The sequence below is a fragment of the Trachemys scripta genome, chromosome 2 (assembly GCF_013100865.1).
Source record: "Trachemys scripta elegans isolate TJP31775 chromosome 2, CAS_Tse_1.0, whole genome shotgun sequence".
NCBI lineage: Eukaryota > Metazoa > Chordata > Testudines > Emydidae > Trachemys > Trachemys scripta.
In genome coordinates, this window is record NC_048299.1 from 36,280,440 (window position 1) to 36,296,988 (window position 16,549).

The 16,549-nt window shown below is 40.3% G+C and overlaps 1 protein-coding gene across 2 annotated transcripts in view; it reads left to right on the forward strand.

Annotated features, from left to right (window-relative positions):
* NEBL (nebulette) overlaps positions 1–16,549 on the forward strand; it is a 402,354-nt gene that overhangs the window by 203,530 nt on the left and 182,275 nt on the right. For both annotated transcript variants that reach the window (XM_034760316.1, XM_034760314.1), the window contains exon 4: positions 5,101–5,208. In XM_034760316.1, the coding sequence (XP_034616207.1) occupies positions 5,101–5,208 (108 nt within the window). The remainder of the gene's footprint in view (positions 1–5,100; positions 5,209–16,549) is intronic.

The following is a 16,549-nucleotide window of genomic DNA, read 5'->3' on the forward strand; positions in this document are numbered from 1 at the left end:
CAACACTTGTGCAACAAATCTTTGCCAGTGGTTGAACAGGAAAAGGAAGTCTATGCCTTTTGCAGTACCAATAATTTGGAGAGAGCCAACAGATCATACCAGCAATTGTTACTTCTGCATGGTGCGTCCAGTTGGGAAAGGTGTGTCAAAGAAGAAAAAGTGGACTGTGCATTATCCAAACATTCCATCAGCAATACGCCCAGTACCCCATGGAGAAGAACTGCCGGTTCCTGATGCACCAGAATCCTTCTCACTTGAGTCAGACGAGGAAGAGGATGAAACTTCTGGTCCTGAACCATCAATGTCACAGGACCCACATTTTCTCCCATCCTCCTCCTCCTCTGAACCACACCTCATAACACAAGGTGAACTGAATGACCTTGTCAGGGATTTGGAACTACCCAAGAGTAAGACAGAGCTGTTGGGCTCCAGACTACAGCAGTGGAATCTCCTGGCAGGTGATGTTAGGGTTTCCATGTTCCGTGACAGTCAAAAGGATCTTGTCCCATTCTTCTTCTTCATGGAAGGTGATCTTGTAGCCTGCAACAACATCGATGGTGTGATGGCAGCCCTCAACATCGTTCACGATCCAGATGAGTGGAGACTGTTCATTGATTCATCGAAGAAGAGTCTTAAAGCTGTTTTACTGCATAATGACAATGTTTTGCTATCAATTCCAGTTGGTCATGCAGTCCATATGAAGGAAACTTATGACAACATGAAACAACTTTTGAGGTGCATAAACTATGACCAATATCAGTGGCAGCTTTGTGGCGATTTGAAGGTTGTTGCTCTCTTGCTTGGTCTGCAGACTGGCTACACAAAGTACTGCTGTTTTCTCTGCGAATGGGATAGTTGTGCAAGAGATTCCCACTACATCAAGAAAGATTGGCCACTCCGACGGTCATTGGAGCCTGGGAGGAAAAGTGTTCAGCATCCACCACTTGTTGAATCAAGGAAGATTTTGTTACCACCCTTACACATCAAGCTGGGTCTGATGAAGAACTTTGTCACGGCCATTGACAAAACACAAGCAGCTTTCAAGGACCTCCGTGGAAAATTTCCAAGGTTAAGTGAAGCTAAGATAAAGGAAGGTGTCTTTGTTGGTCCCCAGATTCGTGAACTTCTTCGAGATGATTCATTTGACCATGCACTGTGTGGCAAGGAAAAGACGGCATGGAAAGCCTTCCAGTTAGTGGCAATACATTTTCTTGGAAGCAACAAGGCAGACAACTACAGGTTGTTGGTGGAAAACCTCCTCAAGGCATACAAAAGCCTTGGTTGCAACATGTCACTAAAGATACATTTTTTGCACTCTCATCTAGATTTTTTTCCACCGAACTGCGGAGCAGTGAGCGACGAGCATGGCGAGCGATTTCACCAGAACTTTGCAACAAATGGAGAAACGCTATCAGGGCAAATGGAGCCCATCAATGCTTACAGACTATTGCTGGACAGTGACAAGAGATGCTCCATTTAATGAATACAAGAGACAAGCCAAGAAGTGCCGAGTAGACACTGAATAGGACTAAACTATGTACAGAATAGTTTTTTGCCTTTTGTTTCATAATAAATTTTATTTATATAACCCTTTTGCTGATTTTTAAAGTGTTACATAAACAGGACAGGTGAAATATTATCATATAAAGCAACCATAAACACATGAAAAGACCTAGGTTTACAATTTATGATTAAAACTCTATCTCCACAATATACATAGACATAAAATGTAAAAACTTAAATATCTTAGAAACAGTAGCCAATCAGTTGTTTTAATTGTCATATTTGAATTCAGCACATCAAAATACATAATAAATAGCACATTTTATCTCTGAAGCAGATGACTTCTCAAAAATTGTAGACCAGTGTTTTCTTTCCTTTCAGATCTTAGTTGGTGAGGTTCTTTTGCCTGTGATTTTTTTGTGAACCAGCTGTCACAATCCTACCTTTAAAGACTTTACATTGTAGTGCCATTATTTACACAGTTACTCTTGTTATACATTTTAATCATTTGCATCCATCCAGCTTTTTAACTGCTCTATCCTAAATTCCAAGACCTTTATTTTTTAGAAGTGGCTCCTTGGCAAAACTATGAAGCTTCTCAGAAAAACATGGAAAAGAGATTTGCAGATGGTCATAGAGTTGATCAGGCATACTGTGCATTGTAACAGAGAGTCGTGCCCAGTTTACTGCATGATGCAGAGCAGGGACAGGATCTCCCACTGGTCGAACAGTTGGTAGCAGTGGAACCATCTTTACCCTGTGAAATTACCATATGACAAATCTGAGGGCTTCTGTAGTGGTCAAATTACTTGGCACTGAAGCAAATATATATATATTTTTTTGCATTGAGGAACTTTTTGTTCTAACAGATCTAAATGCATAATTATTGCACTTTAAAGTAAAACTGTAATGAGGTTGCTCATAACTTAGAGGACTTTTTGGAAGAATTGCAAAATTCTGAGGGTATTTTAATGTTACCTACTGGAATGTATTTTATTTACTTCTGATTATGGAAGGCAGTATTCAAAAACAATCAGCTTAATTCACTGTAGTTCCCTGAGTCTTTTCTGTGCTGGTCTTTTCCTTTACTACTAACAAAAGATGTGTATGGAGTTTGTTTCCATAGCTGCTTTCTACAGACTCAAACACTAGAAGTTGCTTTATGGGCTTTATTTCCCTATTTTTTTTTATTAGTCGCTGCAAATTTTTCTCCTCTTGCTCCAGATCCTTCTTTCATTGTCTTTCTATTACTGATCTTACTGGCAAATAGAAGAGTGGGTGCATGGATGGAAGGATTAAGCTTATTGGGACTAAAATAGGCTTTCTAAGGGTTGACTAATTTTGAGGTGGGGGTAGACTGAAGGATTAACTTCAGGGTCTAATCATATTCAGAATGCTCCACTGATGATAAAGAGGATGATGACCTGCTATGCTGTGTTTTTGTTTTGCTTTTTTTGTTTGTTTGTTTTTAGAATTGCCATCCTGTTTGCAGAGCTGTTAATTAATAAAGAGCTGTCTTTCTGCTACTGGAAATGATTTTTGTGTTAAAGATAAATGCAGAAATGTATACCACTGGTGAAAGATCAGTAGCTTTTTGGTCTCAGAATTTTTAGTGTATTTTCCACAGTGCACGTGGGGGGGGGGGGGGGAAACAGGAAGGGAAGTAATTTTTACAGATGGAAAAGGTCATTTCTATGGAAATAGATGGCTTTGATGAAAAATGGCAAAACTTACCTGAAAAATAATGAATTCTTGACTGAAAAAGTGCACAATATTATACCATTTTTCCAGGATATGATTTTAGGTACAGAAGAATAGGTCTCCACACTGACCTCAGAGTGAAAATCCAGAATGGTTAAACAAAATCTTCTACTTGGGTCTATTGAAGACGTGGCCAGAACCATGAATCATAGAAATTTGATTTGGAAAAAAATCTATTAGATCACCTAGTCTTTCCCTGGGGACCAGCGTAAGCGTTATTCCTCACTGTGTATTTTCACTTTAAATTATTTCTTTTAAAATTGTTTTTGAAAGCTTTGTTTCATGTCACAACCATTGATTCCTAGAAACTATCCGGCATGGTGCTAAGTACTCCTGTAAGGTACATGAGGGCACTCTGCACCTTGGGAGACTGCACTGCATTATTGACAGTAAAGTTCATGATAATATATATGCACCAAAGAGTATGGATCCTTTAATATTTCATGTTGTCTGGACATTGGTTGAGTTTTTTGGGTTGTTTTACATTTACAAAAACCAGCATTTGAGAGCAACAATTTGTACAGCTGTGATGTTAATGAAACTTAAGCGTATGATACTATTTTGTGATTCTTGTGATTTAAAACTAATTTTTGAAAATTGATTGCAATACCCCAGTATAATGCATATGCTGCTATTGCACCAACATTTTAATTCATTTTTTAAAATTTTTACAGAGTTTTTTTGAAAGCTATATTTAGTTACCTTTAATCCTTGTGAAGATTTATATATTAGTGGATATAATTGATAATCAAATAAAACTATAGCTCCAATTTGATGTCAACTAATTCAAAATGATGAAGGGCATAGTGCAAATTCCATGATTCTCTCTATTTTCTTTTTGCTGTTCCATAATATGAAAAAAGTCATTTCAGGTTAACTGCTGGTGTATTTGGAATACAAGGAAATATTATTGCATACCATGTATAGTTTTTCTGTTTAAACATATTATCATAGACAGGGTTGGTAGCACCATCCATCATTAAGGTTGGCTAACGCTTCCTATTATAAGACCCCGGTTTCAGTTGCTTATAATTTTGCAAAACTTGAAGGAAATGTTGTCCATAGGATTCCTGCCTTATCTACTGAATGTACTGAAGGTGTGTAAGGAATGAGGCAGGGTTTGCAGGAAGAGAAAGGATGGTTTCGTGGTTAGGGTAGTTGAATGCTGACCTGGAAGAACTGGATTCTATTCCTGCTTCTGCCTTTCCACATAATGCTGAACAAGTCATTTAAACCAGACTTTTCACAAGTGGTAGATAATTGTGTGTTCCTCATTTTCTGGGTGCCAAACTTGAGACCCTGGGGGTCTGATTGCAGAAGTGCTGAGCAATGAAACAGTTAGTGGGAGCTGTGCTTGTATGTAATATTCTTTTAATAGTTGCACAGTTTTTGTGTGTAATTTGTATTCAGAATGGGGAGGAGAATGATGAACTCCATTATAAAGAGAGAATTGGAACATGAAACGTTGTTATATGAACACTAATTTAACCTCTGCTAAATTTTGTTTTTAATTACAAAAGCATGTCTGAACGTAGTCAGTGTTTCATGGTCCTTGCGTGACATCTTTGTTGGCAATCTTCAGCAGAGGCAACTGGTATAAGGATGAAATGGGCATGAAGACTGATCTTCTCACTCCTACAGTATAGGAGGCACGGGGGTGGAACAGTAGGGAAACTTGCTCAACTGCTGCCCTGTTTTCTGTGGATAAAGAGAAGAATTCACCCTCCAAGCCTATCAGCCTGTCACGAGTACTTAAAAAAAAAATCATCTTAGTCTGTGATATTACTAATAGTATGTTGTGAAAATAACTATTCTTCTGTATTTTCTATTCCTTAGGTTAAATACAAAAGGGACTTTGAAGAAAGCAAAGGAAGAGGGTTCAGCATTGTGACTGACACACCTGAATTACAAAGACTGAAAAGGACTCAGGAACAAATTAGTAATGTATGTGACTATCTCCTCCAATGATAGCAGATCAGATATAGTACACAAGAAAAGGCATGATTGTAGGTTTGTGATGTTTCTGATGGAGTCTGTGAAAGTGAAGAAAATGAATTTGATGACTGATTTGTGTGTCAGGTTCTGAAATGTGTGTAACCTTATACCATACACTTACACAGCACATTGGCAGGTGTGTTCACCTCTCCAGTTTCCATCAAAGGTGTTTGTAGTATTTGCTATACTACAAAGGTTATATGCATTTTCCTTTTTTATTTAAAATTGTTTGCAAATAATATTTATATTGTTTGATATATATTCCTCTACAGCAGTTCTCAAAATAAGCATAGCTTGCAAAATAAAATAAAACACTAATATTTAATTTTAGAAAGAAAATACCAGGAAAATGGCATCTAGATAAGAAAAGAGGTACAAATGCTAGCACTGGAAAAGCATTGTCATGCATTAATTTATACCAATATTAATACCGAATAACACCTTTGACATGGAGTGGGATTTTCAAAAATGGAACTTGTCCTCAAAAGCACTATGGTGCTTTTGAAAATTCCACCCTAACTATTTTATATATTCCTACACTGGACATTTAGCTGACTGCACAAAGATGGAGAATTGTTATAGACCATAATATACATGTCCAGTGGATATTATGTAGAATAAAATTCAACATTGCCTTTAGCTTTACCCAGCTTCAGTTCTAATGGGTATTCTGACTTTGAGCTAGGCTCTGTAAGCTATTTTTGTAAGTTCTTTATTCTTTCCTTTGTTTTAGCCATAAAAAAAGTAGTTGCACAAAACAAGAGAGACACACTGGTGAAAAGTGTTTTCAGAAAAGGATCTTGACCTTTACCAACTTGCAAGAAAATATTTTTTGAGTGGAATGAAGGGTTTCTCTGCGGGCATGGGACCTTGTTGCTTAATTAACTATACTGTCTGGCTCTTGCACCCAACACATTTGCATTTCTTTTGAGACCAAGCAAATTTGTTTTTGGTAAGAAATATTTTATTTCCTAGATTCCTTTTTCTATGCAGGGGAGTAGGTGTAAAGCATGGATGTTCAACTCCCATCTTTCCATACCTGAAAAAGATGTCGTATGTCAATGAAGATTTTTCTTCTTCTCTTGCTATATAAATGATATCTGGACTTGAAGTCAAAGGACTTTATTAGAATTAATCTTTAAGGGTAAAGCAGAATTAAAAAAAAATTGGTAAATGAAGTTCAGTTTCAATTATGCCTATCCTAAACCCCTTTAGATTTATCATACTACTTTGTGAGTAAATCTAATTATTAGATTTAAACTGTGTTTTATGTAGTATTATCCTTCTGCAGAGTAACTTCTGTGTTTAATAGTTTAGAAATGTACTTCACGGTTAGATTAAGAATCTCATTAAGATTTTAACTGGTTGAAAGGTAAGCTCTTTTATATTTTTTAAAATTTGTCACTTTTAATATATAGCAAAATATAAAACGTACTAATCTTTTTTTTTATTTTTAGTTGTGCATTGATTTTTCTCTTCCCTCCTCCCCATAACTACTGAACACTTCTCAAAGATTGTCTTTGAAATGAAATTGTAACAACTTCACGGCAGGGGTAAGTTAGCACAGTTATGTGCATACCTATCACAAATATACATAATATTATGTTATCAATATGTTAGATGTAATACAGTAGAAACAGATTTTAAAATATTCTTTTGTCTTGATATTAAGTCCTGCAGCACTCACAAAAATTCTCATAGTGCTCTGTCTCTTTTATAATGCATGAAAGATTCTTTTGTGCTATAGTGAAATATAACTGTAAAGGGGAAAAAAAATAGATGGGGGTTAAAAAAAGGTAGTTATAAAAGGGATGGTCATAATACTGTTCTTTTGTTAGCAAAAACCCAGACACTGAAGTGCCTAGATCAGACAAGTACTAATGGAATGTGAGGCATGATTGGTATAGCTGGATCAGGATGAAGTTTCTCAGAAATGAGTGAAATTTGCTCTGTGTCCTCAGACCGTTGTGTGAATTAATGGCCGAATCCTGCAAGGTGTGCTGTATATTTCCCGACTTCAGTGGGATTGGAGCAGCCTTCACAAGGTACCTAGCACCTTTGAGGCCCCATAGCAACAAATTTAATAGCTTGTTAGTATCATGTTGGCATGACAGTCACAAACCAAGCATTCTAGTCTAGATTGGTATAGGAGAATTAAATAAATTAAGTAGGTCTCTTAATGACAAGTTTGAGATATTTTGGGCAACCTTTTCATGGATGGATGAGCATTTTAAATTGCCTGTACATTTTCCAATTTGTATGGAGCGATTTAAGATGCTCTTAAATTCATTTTGTTCAATATTTGAAACATAAAAATTCACATCCACGCTGCTGCAAAGGATGTCACTGATTTGTGGCATCAAATGGGCATATAATACGCACACAGAAATCTCAAATTGTGTGTGCAGTGAACTGCATTCATTTTGTTAGAGATCGGGGCCATTGTTTTTGTCCTTGTAAACTATGAGGGATAATTTTCAATATGCACTCAAAACTGTCAAATATTCTGAAAATTAAAAACATTTAACTTCAAAATCCAATAACACTGGTGAATTTTATCAAGGAAAATGAGAAGGTAGCAAAATGTCCATAATAATTTTGCAAAGGCTCTATTGCTACACATGCAGTTTTGAAGGGAGGGGCAGAAGCTGTGTCTGTAAATCTGAAAAGGGAATTCATAGATTCTAGGACTGGAAGGGACCTTGAGAGGTCATTGAGTCCAGTCCCCTGCCGGCATGGCAGGACCAAATACTGTCTAGACCATCCTTGATAGACATTTATCTAACCTACTCTTAAATATCTCCAGAGATGGAGATTCCACAACCTCCCTAGGCAATTTATTCCAGTGTTTAACCACCCTGACAGTTAGGAACTTTTTCCTAATGTCCAACCTAGACCTCCCTTGCTGCAGTTTAAACCCATTGCTTCTTGTTCTATCCTTAGAGGCTAAGGTGAACAAGTTTTCTCCCTCCTCCTTATGACACCCCTTTAAATACCTGAAAACTGCTATCATGTCCCCTCTGTCTTCTCTTTTCCAAACTAAACAAACCCAATTCTTTCAGCCTTCCTTCATAGGTCATGTTCTCAAGACCTTTAATCATTCTTGTTGCTCTTCTTTGGACCCTTTCCAATTTCTCCACATCTTTTTTAAAATGCGATGCCTAGAACTGGACACAATACTCCAGCTGAGGCCTAACCAGAGCAGAAGAATGACTTCGTGTCTTGCTCACAACACACCTGTTAATACATCCCAGAATCATCTTTGCTTTTTTTGCAAGAGCATCACACTGTTGACTCATATTTAGCTTGTGGACCACTATAACCCTAGATCCCTTTCTGTCGTACTCCTTCCTAGACAGATTCTTCCCATTCTGTATGTGTGAGTGTTCCTTCCTAAGTGGAGCACTTTGCATTTGTCTTTGTTAAACTTCATCCTGTTTACCTCAGACCATTTCTCCAATTTGTCCAGATCATTTTGAATTATGACCCTGTCCTCCAAAGCAGTTGCAATCCCTCCCAGTTTGGTATCATCCGCAAACTTAATAAGCATACTTTCTATGCCAATATCTAAGTTGTTGATGAAGATATTGAACAGAGCCGGTCCCAAAACAGACCCCTGTGGTACCCCACTCGTTATGCCTTTCCAGCAGGATTGGGAACCGTTAATAACAACTGAGTATGGTTATCCAGCCAGTTATGCACCCACCTTATAGTAGCCCCATCTAAATTGTATTTGCCTAGTTTATCGATAAGAATATCATGCGAGACCGTATCAAATGCCTTACTAAAGTCTAGGTATACCACATCCACAGCTTCACCCTTATCCACAAGGCTCGTTATCCTATCAAAGAAAGCTATCAGATTGGTTTGACATGATTGTTCTTTATAAATCCATGCTGGCTGTTCCTTATCACCTTACCACCTTCCACGTGTTTGCAGATGATTTCCTTAATTACTTGCTCCATTATCTTCCCTGGCACAGAAGTTAAACTAACTGGTCTGTAGTTTCCTGGGTTGTTTTTATTTCCCTTTTTATAGATGGGCACTATATTTGCCCTTTTCCAGTCTTCTGAAATCTCTCCCGTCTCCCATGATTTTCCAAAGAGAATAGCTAGAGGCTCAGATACCTCCTCTACTAGCTCTTTGAGTATTCTAGGATGCATTTCATCAGGCCCTGGTGACTTGCAGGCATCTAACTTTTCTAAGTGATTTTTAACTTGTTCTTTTTTTATTTTATCTGCTAAACCTACCCTCTTCCCATTAGCATTCACTATGTTAGGCATTCCTTCAGACTTCTCGGTGAAGACCGAAACAAAGAAGTCATTAAGCATCTCTGCCATTTCCAAGTTTCCTGATACTGTTTCTCCCACTAAGCAGTGGGCCTACCCTGTCTTCGGTCTTCCTCTTGCTTCTAATGTATTGATCAAAAGTCTTGTTTCCCTTTATTCCTGTAGCTAGTTTGAACTCATTTTGTGCCTTTGCCTTTCTAATCTTGCCCCTGCATTCCTGTGTTGTTTGCCTATATTCATCCTTTGTAATCTGTCCTAGTTTCCATTTTTTATATGACTCCTTTTTATTTTTTAAATCATGCAAGATCTCGTGGTTAAGCCAAGGTGGTCTTTTGCCACATTTTCTATCTTTCCTAACCAGGGGAATAGCTTGCTTTTGGGCCCTTAATAGTGTCCCTTTGAAAAACTGTCAACTCTCCTCAGTTGCTTTTCCCCTCAGTCTTGATTCCCATGGGACCTTACCTATCAGCTCTCTGAGCTTACCAAAATCTGCCTTCCTGAAATCCATTGTCTCTATTTTGCTGTTCTCCCTTCTACCCTTCCTTAGAATTGCAAACTCTATGATTTCATGATCACTTTCACCCAGGCTGTCTTCTACTTTCACATTCTTAACAAGTTCCTCCCTATTTGTTAAAAATCAAGTCTAGAACAGCTTCCCCCCAGTAGCTTTTTCAACCTTCTGAAATAAAAAGTTGTCTGCAATGCAGTCCAAGAATTTGTTGGATAGTCTGTGCCCCGCTGTGCTATTTTCCCAACATATATCCGGATAGTTGAAGTCCCCCCATCACCACCAAATCTTGGGCTTTGGATGATTGTTAGTTGCTTAAAAAAAGCCTCATCCACCTCTTCCACCTGGTTAGGTGGCCTGTAGTAGACTCCTAGCATGACATCTTCCTTGTTTTTTACCCCTTTTAGCCTAACCCAGAGACTCTCAACACTTTCGTCTCCTATGTCCATCTCTACCTCAGTCCAAGTGTGTACATTTTTAATATATAAGGCAACACCTCCTCCCTTTTTCCCCTGTCTATCCTTCCTGAGCAAGCTGTACCCATCCACACCAACATTCCAATCATGTATTATCCCACCAAGTTTCAGTGATGTCAACAATGTCATAGTTGTATTTATTTATTAGCACTTCCAGCTCATTCCCCATACTTCTCGCATTTGTATATAGGCATCTAAGATACTGGTTTGATCTTTCCTCCCAGTTTTGTCCTGACCCTCCTTTCTCTCTGCCAATATAGCCCACACTCCCTCTCGTTTCCGACCCATCTCCCAGATCTCCATGTTCCACACTTACCTGTGGGCTTTGCTCACCTGTCCCCGTCGAACCTAGTTTAAAGCCCTCCTCACTAGGTTAGCAGTCTGTGTCCAAATAGGGTCTTTCCCCGCCTCAAAAGGTGAATGCCATCTCTGCCTAGCAGTCCTTCCTCGAATAGCATCCCGTGGTCTAGGAAGCCAAAGCTCTCCTGGCGACACCATCTTCGCAGCCAGGCATTCACCTCCATGATGCATCTGTCTCTGCCCGGGCCCCTACCTTTGACAGGAAGAATCGAAGAGAATACCACTTGCGCTCCAAACGCCTTCACCCGTACTCCCAGAGCCCTGTAGTCACTCTTGATCCACTCAGTGTCACACTGCGCAGTATCATTTGTGCCCACATGGATGAGTAGCATGGGGTAGTAGTCAGAGGGCTGGATAAGCCTCGACAATGCCTCCGTAACGTCTCGGATATGGGCTCCCGGCAGGCAGCATACCTCCCGAGATGAAATGTCAGGGCGACAGATGGGCACCTCCGTCCCCCTCAGCAGAGAGTCTCCGACCACCACTACCCTACGTTTCCTATTCGCAGTGGTGGCAGCAGACCTCCCGGCCTTAGGGGTACGAGGCTTCTCCTCCTTTACTGTAGGGGGTGATTCCTGCTTTCCTGTATCAAGAAGAGCATAACGGTTACCTATTACCACGGCGGGAGGGTTCGGAGCAGCGGTGGAGCACTGCCTGCTGCCAGAAGTAACCAGCTGCCAGTGTCCACCCTGAGCCATCTCCTCCTCCACCAGTGGTGTATCAGCAGTCCTGTGTACTGGGACAGCTACCTCAGCTGTCTCCACATGGACACTGTCGAGGAATTGCTCGTGGATTCGGATGCACCTCAACCTAGCCACCTCCTCCTGTAGCTCTCCCACCTGCTGCCTGAGAGATTCCACCAGCAGGCATCTCTCACATTGGATGGTCCCCCCAGCCTGGCTATCAGTAAGTGGAAATTGCAAGCTACAGTCTCTGCAAAACCACACCAGGATCTGGGTAGAAGCATCCATGCTCAGGCACTCTGTCTGGCTACAGGCACAGGTGGAGGAGACAGAAGCAGTGCTGGCACAGGTGTTGCGGGTCTTCCTAACCATCGTAAGCCTCCCTCTGTCAAACTTCCATCTGCAGCCCCCTGTCCGCCCAAAAGGGTGCTGTATTGCTCCTCCTTCACCTGGAGAACTCCCTTGTGAAACTCCCTGTTAGCAGCCCCTGTTCGCTCTTTTTTCCTTTAGCTATGTTCACATAGCTAAAGGAAAAAAGAGCAACACCATTTAATAAAATGTTAAGCAGCCTTAATGGGAACTGAGGACTTGCAACAACTTGCAGGAATGCCTCTAGCTTAGTGCCATTAGTCTTTTATCTCTGGAGATCAGGTTGGAACCTCATTTATGTCGTATATGAAATAAGTTGTTTGTTCTCAACTTAGTTCTTGGTAAATTATTTCAAATTTAAAATCATACATCTCTACAGTTTGGTTAAATGTGCAATTTCTGTTAAGAAGAAGCCAGGAGCTGGATGTCAAGTTCCCGCTGGCTTTGCTGGATAAGCATGATGGTGTGTGGAATCTTGCGTAGTGTATGCCTGCCTTGGATCGAGTTGGTATTACCTAATCTTTCCTCAGTATAAGCATTTGATAATGAATTTAGTTCATTTAGGAACAGAAAAAGCACACATCTACTGCCTTCTTTGTCCAGAGACCTGGGAAAATGTATTCATTTACTTATTTTTATATATATATATATATATATACACACACACACACACACACACACACCCGTGTTCTCCTTCCTGACAATATGCAAGATGTTGGGGGAAAGAATGATGGGGGTCATGTTAAAAAGTGAGCTCTAAAAAATGGCTTTAATTTACTCTGCTAAATCTGAAAACAGAAAAACCAAAAAATAGCCTAATGTACCAAGAAGTAAATTAACACAGTCTCTTTGCCCAGAAAAACAACAACACTTTAAACCTCTACGGATGATTGAATTCTGATGTGACTATTCAATTTCATTAGAAAAATTTTTGGTTTATAGTACATTGTTTTCGTTTCAATGGAAATCTAGTAATATAAACTCCCCCAAAACGAAGTGCATGAATTCAATCATAAGGGTAACTTTTTTTTGTTTTGTCTTAGGCAAATTGTTGCACATTTTTAATTAGTAGGGGTCACAATCTACCCTCAACTACATCCATGCAACTCCACCGGGCTGTAACTGATGACAAAACTTGCTCCTAAATATGAATGCTCTAAATACCAATTTTCAGACAAAAGACCTATGGGATAAAGGAGGATTACTCTCTCAGATGTGACACAAACGTGTTTTCACACAGTATCTAAAGAAAAACTCCTATTGCTGGCTTCTGTGTTTGTGCTATGCACATCTCAGATTAGAGCTCGGCCCTAATTGTATGTTTGAGTAACAATTTCATATTTGGAACTTACAGGCACATTTGCTTGCCCTGTTTACTTGCTCTAATATAAACTGCACTTTCAAATTGCCAAAACAGATTGTAACGAAAATTGGCAGGAGAAGTTATTAACATCAAGACCAGGAGCACCATTTGTAGGCTACAAGCGTAAAGCTTGAAGACTTTAGTTTAAAGGGTGGTTGGTTGGTTTCAGAGGGGGAGAGGAACTGAATGAAAAGGAAGGAGCAAAATTGACAGGTTCATGAATGTCAACATTTCACACAACTAACTCAAGTGCTAGAGTAATCTGTGGTGTGCCAATAAGTAGACAGGAAAAGCATGTAGAATCACACCGAAAAAGAGTGAGCATTATTAGAGGCATAATTGGGTTTAACATTGCCTAACCAAGTGGCTGATATTTTTATCTGCTTAATCTTCTCCTTCCAAACAGGATAATTTTCATCTCTCATCTGGAAGTCCTACATTAAATTTAACCAGTGCCAAAACCCATTTATATCAGTGTGCATAATTAGAATTGAGCCAGATGAAAAATGTAGTTGTTGACATCAAAAATATTCCATACATGCTCACCAGTTTCTGAACTGCATGGAAATATTGGGCTTGGAGGACTCTATCTTGCAAGGTGGTGATTGCCTTCAGGTCCCCTTAACACCACTAGCAATTAAGTGCGCTAAGCAACTCCCAGAACTGCTCATTATCTTATTGGACTGAGTCCAGAGTGTACAAAACCTCAGTTAAAGTAAATTACATGCAACACATTTAATTATTTTCCTACCATTTTACATCAGCTTAGAGATTTAGAGGATAAAAGGATCTTTCTTCCTGTTAATACATACATACACACTATCGATCAGTAATGTCCAAACTCATCCCTTTTGGACTTTGTTGTACTTAAGTGAGCAATAACCTGGAGCTCTCTGCTTTCTCCGGAGGCTATGGCTTCTCTCAGCGAGAACCTTCCGATATTCAAATCTTATACTCCTGTGGTGGAGCTGATAGAATCCAGTTGACCTGTCATCATAGTATAGGATTACCATATGTCCGGATTTTCCCGGACATGTCCGGCTTTTTGGGCCTCAAATCCTGTCCAGGAGGAAATCCCAAAAAGCCAGACATATCCGGGAAAATAGGGAGGGAGGGTGGGCCCGGCAGTGCTGGCCAGGTGGGGCCGGGGGCCAGCAGTGCCGGGAGGGCCAGGGCCGCTCGGCTGGACTGGGCCGCCCTGCTCCAGCCCCAGCCCCAGCTTACCTGCTGCCTCCCTGTTTCAGGCTTCCTGCAAACATTTCATTCGCGGGAAGCAGGGGAGGCGGAGGAGCAGGGGGCAGAGCATTCAGGGGAGGGGGCGGGGACTTTGGGGAAGGGGCAGAGTTGGGGCAGGGCACCCATGGAGTGTCCTCCTATTTTAAAATTAAAATATGGTAACCTTATCACAGTAAGAAGGCAGAAATAATTCTGCCTCCATCAGCAGGGTCCTGGCACATGACATGAAAGTGACTCAGCAAAAGAGCCAATTACTCCTCTCTGTGACTGTGAATATTTATTGTGAACAGGTTCCAAAAATTTGTAGCATGGATAAAAAGAAAAATCTGGAAAGTGACTAAACACATGATTCAGGACTGGAGATGCAGGGAAAAAACACAATTTAAATAATATATGTTAAATAGAATGTATTAAATAAGCATTTGGAAAACTTCAAGAATGTGTTTTAGAATGCATAAAATTCCAGCATATAAAACAAAGTTTTGATGTATAGTACATCAAAAACCCATTCTAAAAAAATTGTTAAGGTTGCAACAACATCAAGCACACAAAAGTTAAGAAATGCAAGAATTAAGGCTGCCTGTGAAATCTTAATCCTGCCCCCTTCTATGTATGCATTGTAATATAGTCTGTGACAAAGTTCCTCCTCTATCTTGGTGGGTCCTGTGCTTATTGGCGGATTTTCTTGCCTCAGAGATTCACCATGTGGGTTAGGGAACAGCCCAGAGACCTTCCCCTCTGGAAGAACCCACAGTCCAGGTCAATTGGGAGGTTTGGGGGGAACCCGGGCCTGCCCTCTACTCCAGGTTGCAGCCCAGGGCCCTGTGGACTGCAGCTGTCTATAGTGCCTCCTGTAACAGCTGCATGACAGCTACAACTCCCTGGGCTACTTCCCCATGGCCTCCTCCAAATACCTTCCTTAGTCTCACCACAGGATCTTCCTCCTGGTGTCTGATAACACTTGTGCTCCTCAGTCCTCCAGCAGCACACACTCTCAGCTCCTTGCACCTCTTGCTCCCAGCTCCTCACACCACAAACTGAAAGTGAGCTCCTTTTTAAAGCCCAGGTGCCCTGATTAACCTGCCTTAATTGATTCTAGCAGCTTCTTCTTAATTGGCTCCAGGTGTCCTAATTAGCCTATCTGCCTTAACTGGTTCTAGCAGGTTCCTGATTACTCTAGTGCAGCCCCTGCTCTGGTCACTCAGGGAGCAGAAAACTACTCATCCAGTGACCAGTATATTTGCCCTCTACCAGACTCCTGTACCCCACTGGTCTGGGTCTGTCACAAGTCTTTAATTACATTAGTGCATACTCTTTTTCCACAGTGCATAGCATGGCTGGTGTTCACTGAATGAGCCACTAATCAGTATATCCTTTTATCCTCATCACTCAATGAGTGGCCTCATCGATTATTTGCTGCATACCATCCAAATAGAGCACTGAACAGACAAGTGTTAATTCCCTCATGGGCATTTCTATAGTGCTTCTCATTGTCATATTTTAAATTCATTGATGTTTGTAAATAACTATCTTCACAACATCTCATGAGATGAGTGTATAATAATCTTCATTTTATACACAGGATTTAAGCCAAAATTGTCAAAAGTGTCAACTAATTTTGGTTGATGTATCTGAGAAGCCTTGGCCTGATTTTTCAGAGTATTTATCATTATATAACAGTTTATATGTTCAGAGCACAGCTCCCATTGACTTCTGTGGTAGTTGTGAATCAGTACTTCTGCAGTTCAGGTTGGTTACTCAGAAAATTAACATTTAACAGTCACCTAGACAATTTTCAGTTTATTTGACTTGCCCAGTCCCACATAGGAATTCTGGGGCAGAGCCTTGGATACAATCCAGTCCTTTGGGGTGCCATTCAACAACTTTTCTCACAAGACTATCCTTTTTTTCCTGCCAGCTTCTGGAACAAATGAGGCAGGGGTCCTACAGAGAACAGTCTCCTTCACTACACAACCCTGATTCCTCCCCAAAGAAGGCCCATCCTG